Source organism: Pan troglodytes, chromosome 13, assembly GCF_028858775.2.
Source record: "Pan troglodytes isolate AG18354 chromosome 13, NHGRI_mPanTro3-v2.0_pri, whole genome shotgun sequence".
Lineage (NCBI taxonomy): Eukaryota > Metazoa > Chordata > Mammalia > Primates > Hominidae > Pan > Pan troglodytes.
Genome location: NC_072411.2, coordinates 40,001,720 through 40,014,947, shown reverse-complemented (window position 1 = coordinate 40,014,947; position 13,228 = coordinate 40,001,720). Strand labels below are relative to the sequence as shown.

The window sequence follows — 13,228 nt, the reverse complement described above, 5'->3', positions numbered from 1 at the left end:
TGTATTCTATCCTAGGCATTAAAAAAACAGATATCACTTTGCTCTCAAAATGAAATGTGAGATAATAAAGCCCGAATTATGACTCAGGTACTAGAAATAGAGTGGAGTGGACAGATTGGGAAATAAGCCAGTAGGACTTGCTGTTAGATTGATGTGAAGAGGTCAGAAAAAAATATGAATGCACAGTGACTTCCCTGTTTCAGGCTTGGATGACTGGGCAAAGGGTGATGCCAAAAAGGAAGCTGAGAAATACAGTTTGGCAGCAAGCTTATGTTTTGTCAGGGCTTTTAAAAAAAATAAATACGAATTCAGCAGACATTTGGATTTGCAAGATTTAAGCTGGGAGGAGAGAAATCAGGGTCAATGATGTATTCTGGAGAATCATTATCATAAAGTAATGGTCAGTGCTAGAAAAGTAGATTCCATCACCCAAAGATATTGCAGAGTTATAGTAGTAGTGGATGGTGATGCAATACCAACTTCTAAAGATCACTGGATTGTGAAGAATATACAAAGAAGACAGAGAAGAAAAGAAATAAAGCACAGAGAGGTACCAGAGTAATTGGAGGCAGAGAAAGCCCGTCGTCATGGCAAAAGCAGCAGAGTGTACTACTTAAAAAAGGAAAAATCTCCATTGAATTTGGCAATACGAGTGTCTTTAGTAATAGCAGTTGTAAAAGAAGATTGAGGACTGAAGTCAGATGGCAATGGGATTAAAACTGAGCTCAAAAATGAGGAAGCAGATCTAAAGTCTGTTGAAACAGGATGAAAGAGAGAAGGAAAAGAGATGACTGCTGTAGGAGAACCATGAAGGGAAAAGGATGGTGTTTGTTTCTTTGGACTTTGGGATGGCAAACAAAACTGTGTTTTGTCTACAGTGCAAAAGCCTGCTCAGTCACAGGATGGGAACAAAAATTGAAGTAAGGTTCTAAAGGAATCTTGCAAAGTCTAGGGTCGAGAACACCTATAAATGATTTGCCTTCTTCAGTTCTAATTATCCTCCAACTCATAATCCTGAGTCCTAACACATCCATTTCTATCTACACCTTTTGTTCATTCTTTAAAATGCTTACATCTAAGACAGCATAGGGAGGCTATGAAGCAGAGCACCCAAGTTGAAATCCCAGGTTACTGTTATGTTACCTTGAGCAAGTTATTTGACATCTCTGTGAAATAAGATAATAATATCATCTCTCTTGTAGGATTATTAATAACTGTTTCTAATTCATGGAGAAGTTGTGAGGATTCAATGATTTAATTCATGTAAATCTCTTAGAAATGTATCTGCACATGACAAGCACTCCACATATATTAACAATTATTATGATTCTAGGTACATGTAAGTGATTTATGTGAATTAACTCTTTGAATCCTTGAAATTCCTCTATGAGTTAGATACTATTATTCATCCCATTTCACATATTATAATGACATCAAATAATTATTGAAAACTTACTATTTTCTAGCCAAGGATTTAAATGTTCTATATGCAACAACAATAACCAACTTTACTATTTATAGTTATTTACTATAATTTTTCCTGCCCCCAAGCCCTGCCCCACCATCTACCCTCAAATAGGGGATTGAAGAATTCCTCTATAGGGAAACAAATCATCTCAGTGATAAAGTTAACATGATTTTATATCTGAGGATCTCCCAGGAAAGAGCTGAGTCCACACTCAATTATTCAGTGAGCTACTCACTCAACAAACCCTGCCCTGACTTACACAAAGAGAATCTGACTACCTTTTAGTGCCTCATTATTTGATTGAATAGAAAACCAAGGCTCTTTAGGTGGTTGGGGAGCTGTCTAACATAAGAAACAGAGATGGAAAGAGGCAGAGAGAGCAGAGGAACATTTTGTAATGAATAAGAAGGTATTACATCTGGGAATGATGAAAAGAATGCTATAGAAAACATTCTTGGAAATTAAAAATATAATAGTAAAAAATTAATAGATGGGCTGAAAGAGGAAAGTTGTAGCAAACTGGAAATATAAGAAAATTAGGTAATCAATCCAGGAAGTATTTGATGAATAAAAGTTCCAGAAAAAGAAAACAGTGGTGAAGAATGATTACCAAAGTTCCTCATAACTGAAGGATCTGAATCTCAATTGAAATAGCCCAGGGAGTACCCATAAAATGGGTAAAAAGGAACCATTTCACAACTCAGTATTTTAAAATTTCAGAATACTAGACGTAAGAAGATTCTAAAAAGTTCAAAATAGGGAAAACAAAACACATAGCAATGTAAAAGTTATTCCACATGCCAAGGATGAGAATTTTGAATAGCATTTGATTTATTTTTTTCTCTTGTTTGAGACAGGGTCTCACTCTGTCATCCAGGCTGAGAGCAGTGTCTCAATCATATCTCACTGAAGCCTCGATCTCTCGGACTTAAGTGATCTTCCCACTTCAGTGTCTGGAGTAGCATGTGCATGCCGCATTGTTCAGCTAACTTTTTCACTTTTTTGTAGAGATGGGATCTTGCTATGTTGCCCAGGCTGGTCTCAAACTCCTAGGCTCAAGTAATCCTCCTGCCTCAGCCTCCCAAAGTGCTAGGATTACAGGCGTGAACCAACACATCTGACCAGTATTTTATTTGTTAACAGCAATTCTGGTATCTAAAAGACAGTGGAAAATTACCTTTAGATCTATTATACAAAACCATTTTCAGTATAGAGTTCTATATCCAGTCAAACGATGAACATAGAACCAAGGGATTTTTAAACATACAAAGTCTCAAAAAGTTTACCTCTCGTTCACTCTTAAAGTTCTTAAAGAATTGTTCAGGAAACAAAGGACCGAGGAAACAAAGAAAAGAAAGGCATGAGATATAGAATCAGGGAATCAAATAATGGAGAAAGAAAATGATTCTCAGAAAGTGAAATAAATTCCCTCCTTAATAGTTGTATAGCAGGCCAAAGCAGATTTTCCTAAACTGAAAAAAAGAACAGAGGGCTTCAGAAAAGTTGTTCCCTTGGGGTAACATAAACAGATTCCTTGATATGTTTGCATATATTGAGAGGAGATTAATATATCTGCTTGAGGATCAAAATAGTAATAGGTACATGGAGAACTAAGAAAAGAAACCAAAATCAAGGCAATAGTCAACTCTAGGGAAAACAAAAAGTTGTACGTAAAAGGAAATATAAGCATAGTCGAATATATTGCTCAATTATTAAGAATATGTACATAGGCAAAATAACATAAACACTCAAGTTATTTAACCAAAATTTTGACTACATATAGTGACATGATAGGGTGGGAAATATACATGCTTACTTAGCTATTTTAATACAGTGAAATGAAGAAATAGAACAATAACATGTTATTTTGAATTATGAAAGAAAATTCCATAAATAACTAAAAGATTTCAAAGTGCTGAAAGTGGTTGCTTCCAGAGAGTGAGAATCAAGAATGGAGTGGGTGGGGTTTGTTATAGTCCCCACCCACTTTAGAACCATTTGATGGTTTTTAGAACCATTTGATGTTTTAAAATATGGCATGTCTTCCTTTAATAAAAATTTAATAGGCTCGCTCCACACTCAATTACCACAGTGAGCCACAAACTCAACAAACCCTGCCCTAACATACACAAAGAGTATCCTAATCACATTTTGGTACTTCATAACTTGTAGACAACTCTAAGTAACAATTTTAAAAGTCCTTCAGCTAAATCTTATTTCAAACACTACCTTCAGGAAAAAAATTACTTTTTAAATAAATGACACTGAGTCTGAACATTCCTAACTATATACTACTGTTATAAGACAAACAGTGTGCCCTTAAAAATTCTTCAGTCTTTCACAGATTTTATAATATTTCCAGTTAGATTTAAACTTTGAAGATAAGGAAGGGGTCATTCATCATCGATTATGTTATCTCCATCCACGGTACCTCTTCAAACCAAACTGTGTATGGCTGAAGAAAACCAAGGATCTGGTAAGCTACAGACACGAGCAAATACTTTTAGTACTGAAAAAGAATTGAGAAATTAACTTATTACCTTTAACTTTAGAAATGAGCAAAGAAACCCAAAGAGGTTAACTATAATTAGTTCCTAGGTAAGAAGTTCTCTATATTTGCTATTTGCTTTGATGTTTGCATCCTTATCCTATTACATATTAATTTTTAATATATAATATCCTATTTTTTGAAAGCTAACATTTAAAATATGAATCATGTTAAATAGAAAAGGAAATAAAATTTTATGTACATCTAATAATGCCTGCTCTGGTCAGACATAGGTACTGCCCTGGTGAAAGAATTTCAGGCCTGCAATAGAGAAATTCAGCAAAAGATAAAATACCACTTTCCTTTGCTGTTTGCAAATTGGATCCATAGTCATTTCTTCCCAGTTTTCCATTATTATTTCCTGAAGTAGAAGGAGTTACAGCAAATCACCCCCAGATAGGTGATTTGATTATCTTTAGCATGTGGAATCTGTTACTCTCATAATGCTTATCAGCTCTGGCACAAATTGAACACATTAATCACCCAAAAAAAAGAACTCTGCAAGAAGGATAGGAACCAGTGAGTTTCACTGATAATGGGAAAATGGTTCTTTTTTTAAGGAACACATTGCTAATATTAAGCTGAAAGAAAAAGACAATTTTGGGGAAGAGAGTGATAACTATAACAATGGATAAGGAAAATTAATTTAAATGGATATTATGAGAACTGAGGCACTCAATCCTCAGGGCAAATCGTACTTTGGCAATTATTTATATTTGATTCTAATGAAAAGCATACCAGACTCCCTTTGGGACTTTTTTGGGATGTAAAATTTGGAGGAGGGCTGAAAAATCTGAGTTCGAAGATTAGCATCTTATCTTTTCCCAAATGAACATGGATTTGTGCCTTCAAATGGTTAACGCTTATCTCTATGCAGCTGGAAATACAACACAAATGGGAGCCTTTGAGTGTTCAAAGCAAACGTGGAACCAAAGCACTGCAGGAGAAAGGCAGGGCAGGGCAGTGAGGAGGGGACGAGGGGGAGCTGCTATCAGTAATTCGCCCTTATCCCTGTGCCCAGCCTGCGAGGCTGAGCGAGACCCATCTATCACTGACGCACAGCCAGTCTGAGGCTTGTCCCTTTGACAACAACGTCCCTTTTGTTACCTTGCTATTATGCCTGGCAGCTTCTTGTCCATGAATTCCTGCATGCACTGGTGTTCCGTGGAATGGTTGAGAAACCTCCGGAAAGATTCAACATATTTCCCGTGGTCAGAAAACAAGCTCCTCATGGAAGATGCCATATTTGGTTTTCTGAGAAAGACAGAGCAGGAAGCAAGGTTTAAGTTCCCCTCCTTCTCTTCCTAGTTCCCTCTTTCTTTCCCCACCCCCACCAGTTTCTATCCAAAAAAAAATGCTAAGCTTGTTTTGAATTTAACATGCCACAAAGGCTGGCGTGCAGAGCTCATTACTGAGTCAGTATTTGAACAGGACTTTGCACTGATACTTTAACCCCTACACGGTTGTTTTGTAAGAAATAGAAGTATTAAGCAAGGCTGTAAATCCACTGCTAAAACTTTTCAAATTCCTGAGGTTGAAAGGTCATAAAAACAAACTGTATTCAAGTCACTTCCTGTTTTGTCAGCAGAGCCACAAGTAAGTTCCAAGTGGGAAAGTGACTGTTCGAAGTGGCAAACACCAGGATAAAGAGGACAGCTACACAGCACTCTCAGAAATCTACAGCAGTGAAATCTTTAACGAAAGACTGTCATCTGCCTCTGTGCTTTCTACGGGATTGTTTTGGGCCTTTACATTCCTCAGCACTTGAATTTTCAACTTATCTGCTGCATTTCTTCAAATGCTGATTTGTTGTAACTCAGAAATTATCTTAAAAGGAAGTCACGAAGGAGGAGCCCAAGAACTCATAGCTAGAAGGTGTCAGAAGCTGCATTTAGGGGAATGAGAGTGGTAAGAGAAGTCTTGGAGCAAGAATGCAGGACACCAGGGTAAAAGTGCAGTCCATAGAATCCTTCCCTAAGCGCGCTGAACACGACGAGGCCATAGATACTTCGCTTGGCTGGATGAGCCTTTGGAAACCCAGTGGTGTCCCCACCAGAAGAGCCAAAGCTTCAGAGTACCCACACACAGTCTTTTTCCTGGGAAGAGGTCTTTAAGAAGGTCATCCTTTATCTAATATTGGGTTGTTAATAATAGCATCCAACTCATGGAGGAGTGCTGAGGATCAAATGAGTTAACTCATATAAGTCTCTTGGAAATATGTCTGCTTAAACTGTCCCTTCTTCTAATTGAGTTCCCAAGCTGCCCTCTAAGCATTCAAAACACTTCCAAACTCTCTTTTTTTTTTTTGAGACAGAGTATCGCTCTGTCGCCCAGCCTGGAGTGCAATGGTGCGATCTCCATTCACTGCAACCTCCGCTTCCTGGACTCAAGTGATTCTCCTGTCTTAGCCTCCCGAATAACTGGGATTACAGGCACCCGCCACCACGCCTGGCTAATTTTTGTACTTTTAGTAGAGACAGGGTTTCACCATGTTGGACAGGCTGGTCTCGAACTCCTGATCTCAAGTGATCCACCCGCCTCGGCCTCCCAAAGTGCTGGAATTACAGGCGTGAGCCACCATGCCCAGCCCCCAACTCTCTTTTATAAGTATGTTTTGTTCTCACTATTCTTAGAGCCAGTGCTTTTACCCTGGGGGAAAGTGGAATATCTGGACAGGCAGATTGCCATGGATGACTCTGCCCTTAATGAACTGTCTGACTTTGGCTGAAACATAAGCTGCAGTTTGCTCATCAGTAAAATGGGAACGAATTTTATCTCATAGGGTTGTACTGAGAATAATATAACTAATGTTTAAAAAGTGCAAGCCAGTCCCTCTGCAAAAAAAATATATATATATAAAATGACAAAAACAGTCGTCGCTTTATTCACGGACATTGAAATTTGAGTTTCATATCATTTTCACATGTCATGAAATATTATCCTCCTTTGAATTTACTTTAACCATTTAAAAACATAAAAGTTATTGGTAGCTCATGGGCTGCACAAATCAGGTTGGTAGGGTTGGGTTTGGCCACAGGCCTTATTTGGCCAAGCCCTGATTTAGCTCCTGTGCCCTTCACTCATCCTTAGATAAGGTCTTTGCTAGTTCTTTACTCACATCTCTATCCAACCAGCCTTCCCTTTCCTCAGATTGGCTCTGACAAACTTTTGCTTCTATTACCATCTTCCATTTTTCTCTTTAGAGCTCAACCCAAATCATTCATTCATTCATGTGTACATCTATCTGTTTTTGTTTCACTTTAACCAAAACCAAAAATGGCCAATAATGTATTCATCTATTGAATAAAAGTTTAGTAAGAGTCACTGTTTGCTATTCTGCTGAGGAATACTCCTGACATGACTTTCTCTTGGAAAGCTGCTGTTAAGGCCTCCCTTAACTGAAACTTGGTCTTCTGAGACCATCACCTCCCTTGCCTGCTGTCAAATATTCTCCAACAGAGCCAGTTCTTCATGTGGATCCCAGTGAGGACTTCCTTTCCATCTCCACTTTTTCCACCTTACTTGAGATTCTCTTTATTTTTCACTTATTGTGCTTTTTAAAAAAAAAAAAAAAATTAAGTTCAAGAGTACATGCACATATTTGTTACATAGGCAAACATGTTTTATTGGGGCTTGTTTTACAGATTATGTCACCACCCAGGTATTAAGCCTAGTACCCATTAGTTATTTTTCCTGATTCTCTCCCTCTTCCCACACTCCACTTTCAATAGGCCCCAGTGTGTGTTGTTCCCATCTAATGTTTCCATATTTTCTCATTATTTAGCTCCCACTTATAAGTGATAATATGCAGTATTTGGTTTTCTGTTCCTGCATTAGTTTGCTAAGGATAATGGCCTCCAGTTCCATCCATGTCCCCACAAAAGACATGATCCCATATTTTTTATGGCTGCATAGTATTCCATGATATACATATGTCACATTTTCTTTGTCCAGACTATCACTGATGAGCATTTAGGTTGATTACATGTCTTTGTTATTGCATATAGTGCTGCAATAAACATTCACATGCATGTGTCTTTATAACAGAACAATTTATATTCCTTTGGGTATGTACCCAGTAATGGGATTGCTGGGTTGAATGGGATTTCTGTCTTTTGGTCTTTGAGGAATCGCCACACTGTCTTCCACAATGGTTGAACTAATTTACACTCTGACCAACAGGGTATAAGTGTTTCCTTTTCTCCACAACCTTGCCAGCACCTGTTATTTTTTCACTTTTTCATAATAGCCACTGTGACTGGTGTGAGATGGTGTCTCATTGTAGTTTTTATTTGCATTTCTCTAATGATCAGTGATGTTGAGCTTTTTTTCATATGATTGTTGGCTGCATGTATGTCTTCTTTTGAAAAGTGTCTATTCATGTCCTCTGTCCACTTTTTCATGTCTTTTTTTTATTCTTGTAAATTTGTTTAAGTTCCTTATAGATGATGGATACTAGATCTTTGTCAGGTGCATAGTTTGCAAAAATTTTCTCCCATTCTGTAGGTTATTTATTCTGTTCATAGTTTCTTTTGCTGTGGAGAAGATCCTTAGTGTAATTAGATCTCATTTGTCAACTTTTGCTTTTGTTGCAATTGCTTTTGGTGTCTTCGTCATGAAATCTTTGTCCATGTGTATGTCCTGCATGGTATTGCCTAGGTTGTCTTCCAGAGTTTCTATAGTTTTGGGTTTTATATTTAAGTCTTTAATCCATCTTGAGTTAATTTTTATATATGGTGTAAAGAAGGGATGCAGTTTCAACCTTCTGCATTTGGCTGGCCAGTTATCCTATAGTGTGTGTGTGTGTTTTTTTTTATTGGCTTTCCTGCTTTAGGAATCACACAGATCCTAACCAATTTTATTGCCACTGTCAACTTCATGTTTTTTTTAAAGTAAGTTTGGATAAAGACACTCTTTTCTTTCTCTCATAATATTTAGTCTCCCCACTGACCCCCACGTCAAGTACAAGATCCATTCTGTAGCCCCCCCCCAAATAATTATCCAGAATTGTGTCTCGTTTACCTCTAGTTTGCATTTATATCCCCTTCAAACTATGCTGCTTCTCTGGATACATTCCTGTGCTTTTTTGCCTACAGCATCTCCTCATAATAGTCCCTTCTGTAACGTGCTGCTTCCTTTCTTACCGCATCCATTGAAAAATTTTCTATTCTTCATATGCTACCACTTTCATATAGCCTTCCATATTTCCCTCAAAATAATCAGCACTCACGCTCGTAATTTCTGAGATTCTTGCAAGCATTCATCCTTGTGTTGTTGTTGTTTAATATATTTGCCTTAACTCCCCTGCTTGTCCCCATGTGACTTAGCTCATAAAGACAGGAACTGAGTCACGGCTACTTCCCCTGATGTGTTGCCCGAAGTAGACTTTCAGTTCTTTTTTAAATAATTAAGAATATGCTTGAACATTTACACTATTGAGTTGTTCTCTGCTATCAGATGTCCTCCACCCTTTTCATTATTGAGTAGCTCTATATGTTACCAATAACACCAGAATTCCATTTATTGAGCACTTACTATGTGCCAGGAATTGTATGGATCTTTTCAAATTTAATGTAGGATTTACTCTTTGTGGTACCTCCATCAGCTTCCCCCTATTACAAATGAGAAAACCAAGTTTCTGAGAGATTAAGCCGACTAGCCAAAAACTGCAGGACTGGTGTTGAATTATAGTCTGTCAAACCCCAGGACTAGCACTCTCACAACAACTTTTGTATTCAGCCAAAACCTGCTGCCCTATAATTCTTAGATACTACTCCTATTTCTGGTTGCTTAAACTAAACAGAAGTAATCCAGTTCTTTCTCCATATAACAACCATTAAGAAACTTGAAATCAGCTGTCAGGACAACCTTACTCCCCAGGTGTCTCTTTTATAGTTCCTAATTATTTATTCTACAATATAGCATTATATAATTCATTACTCTGGCCCCTCCTTTGGAAAGATTCTAGTTTGTCTGGGTTCCTTTAAAAGGTGATGTTTGAAAATAAACGCAATATCCCCAAAGCTACATAAAAAGTGGAGATTTATTTTCCAGGCATATACTAGTGTTTCCTAAAGTTCTGCCCAACCCAACTTCTTTCAGATTTTACTCTGCAAAAAATGGGTTCCATGGTCAAATAATTTAAAAAGTGCTGAATTCAGTAGCTTCCTCTGGATATTCATAATGCACATTAGTATATTAAAGATTCATAAAACCTTTGTCACATGTCCTCTTCAGATGCAAATATATCATGGCGATGACATTTCTCTGATCAGTCTTGCAGCCCCTCAAAAGAAAAAAAAAAGAGGAAATCTTGTTGCTTTCAGCATGATTTGTGTTTGATTAAGTGCTGGTTTCAGCAATCACAACTTCCTTTTAAAATTGCATATAGAATATCTGTTTCATAATCCATACTGCATCTGGAATTTCCTTCTAGCTGGCTGGTTGGAATTACTGAATCTTGAAAATCTTTTTTTCCCTTTTTTTTGGAAAATTGAAGCAACAATCTACCACATCTATCATTTGCCATGACTTTTCAAAAGTTACCAGCAGTGACATCAGTATGACTTTTATAAGTTCTTTCAGCACATTGAAATGTAATTTTTTTAGACCTTAAATTATTGCCTAATTTAAAATTCTTATTTATTTTCTTACCTATTTTGGGCATCCATCCCCTATTATATATCAATTATTAAGCTGTTACTGTGTCAAAGCACGTTATATACTTCTAACACTCTGGGGGATGGAACTACCATCAAGTGAGACTCAGAGCAGATAAATAGTTTAAGACCACATAACTCCTAAGAGAAGAGCCTCGGTCCAAATTAATGTTTGATTCCAAGGCTCATTTAAAAAATTATGCCATATTACCTCTCACCACTCTGTGTCTTTCCAATATGAAGATTATTTTGGAGCAAAATATAGGAGCAAAGAGAAAGATAGGAGCAAAGAGAAAGATAGGAGCAAAGAGAAAGTGGAATAATTCTGTGTTCTTTCTATCACCTTTTAATAGAACACCATCTGTGCTAGGTCAAAAAACAAAGGCTTTCCCTTGTTCATTCTTCTTCCTCTGTATGTGGTATACCAAAAAATAAACAAATGAACAAAAGAGAAGAAAAAACAGTAGCAAAGTCTTCAGGACCCATTTTCTTCTACACAGCATTGTTCTGATATTTCTATTCATCCTGGTCTTTAGTCTTCTGAACACCATGCTCATTGGTCTAGCTTCTTATTCTTATGTCCCATCATCTAAGTGGCATACTACATAGGTATATGTTAACAGCAATATTGTTAAAATATCTTAGTCAAATAGGTCAAAGAATCACATTTTCTTTTCACTTGACAAGAATGGAGGAAGACAGTATTTTATACAAATTGGTTGATTTACTTGATCTGCTAGCTTATTTGAAAGTTATCAGGAAGATTGACCCAAGTGTGGTCTCAAAGGAAGGATTGGAATTATAGCACATAAAATTTTAGAGCTTGATTAGACTGGTAATTTCAGCCAAATATAGGCATCAGGAATCTTACATTCCACGGGAGACTCAGATAAGTTTCTCATAAATATGGAAATAAGAAGCAAGAAAATGGAATGCTATATAAGCCTAGCCTCTTACTAGGTAAATCTGCTGTAAACTTTTTTTTCCATGTATAAAAAAATGTGGAAAGATGAGAGGTGAGATGATCTTTAAGTTTTCTTGAAGTTCTAGTTAAATGCCTTCCATCTTTTAAAAAGATAAATTTTTGTGGGCTTGTGAAACTAAAAGTAGTTGTATATATATTCATAGCTAGTAGAGCCACTGTATCTAAAGATTGTCAATAAATCATAAATGATAACCTAAAGATAGTCTCTGGGTAAGCAGCCCCTTGACTTCGTGGTATTAGGCAAATTTACCAATGTGAGTTGCTTAAGGTCACACAGCTGGTAATAATGCCATGTATCTTGTTACTATTAATGACTTAATTGTTTCAATTATGCTTTATTAATGTGGAGTTTATAATAGTTTTGTTTTAATTAACTTAAGAAAGGAAAGGCCTAAAATACCCAATCAGGGACAAACCAAACCATCTTGTGATAGAGACGAAATACTTGGAGGATAATTAATTGAGAAGGAAGAGAGCAGATGGACAGACAAATCCTGTTAAAAGACATAAAGAGTAATCCGTGAAATTCTAGCGATATAAAACTATTTTGAAATATTTAAGGATGTGAACAAAGAATAAGGCACAACAAAAAAGAAAGAGTCTGTGAACTAACTTTCCTTTTAATAATCAAAAAAATTTTGTCACCTTGAAAGTACTAGATCTCCTCTCAAAGGTAAAGGTCAGTAAGTATTTAGAACCTGGAAAATTAGCAAGAACTGGACAGCTATCAAAACAAAAAATCAAACCAAAATACAATAATACAATTCATGAAATGAGCTTTTGTCTTACTGTCCATGTTACAGATGATGCAAACTTCAGTGACTACCGCAAGGGGTAGCACCAGTGTGGAGGTGGGGATCTGGTGAAGGGAAAAGCTTCATGTAAAAGGAATTTTATAAACAGAGGGGTTGTGGTAAGCAAACTTCTCTGGCATCTGGTGAAGAAGTATGTGCTCAATATACCAAAAAATTGCTCAATATACCAAAAAATATAGTCTATCAAATCCCAGGACTAGAACATTCTCCTGGGCTAGAACAGTCTCCTGTCTGAGATGCCTTGTAATATGATTTGGCTGAGCCTTATTTTCTTACCTGTGAACTAGAGATAATAATTCCTACCTCATAAAAATTTGTGAGGATTAAAAGAAATAATGTGTATCAGGTTTTCAGCCTAGTGCCTGGCATATAATAAACTCTCTGGTGTGAGGTTGACATCTTTAACTTTCAGTTCCTTCATTTATGGGATGAACACAATAATGCTGTATTAGTCAGGTTTCAATACAAATGGCAAAATCTCTGTCCAGGGTTCCAGAGATAATTTTTAATATGGGTAGCTCATGATAAAGGTGTTGGAAGAACTGAAAAGCAAACAAGGAAGGTGAGCAAGCCCTCAAGGCAGGATGCCCTTGCCACCTGTACCACCTGTAGGAGCAGGTGTTACCAAAGTTCTGGAGCTCAAGCTGCATAGTGGGAGGTAGAACAAGCACTCTTGAGGATGCTGCCTGAAACATCAGGACATGGGCAAAAGTACCCAGTGTCTCCTCTTCCTGACCCCTCATCTCTACCAAT

General features: G+C 37.1%; 1 protein-coding gene across 2 annotated transcripts in view; it reads right to left on the bottom strand.

Annotated features, from left to right (window-relative positions):
* The window catches only part of HNMT (histamine N-methyltransferase), a 50,124-nt gene extending 44,780 nt beyond the window's left edge, over positions 1–5,344 (bottom strand). For both annotated transcript variants that reach the window (XM_001156140.7, XM_003309264.6), the window contains exon 1: positions 5,124–5,344. In XM_001156140.7, the coding sequence (XP_001156140.1) occupies positions 5,124–5,260 (137 nt within the window). In that variant the 5' untranslated portion in view covers positions 5,261–5,344. The remainder of the gene's footprint in view (positions 1–5,123) is intronic.
* Positions 5,345–13,228: the final 7,884 nt, after the last annotated feature.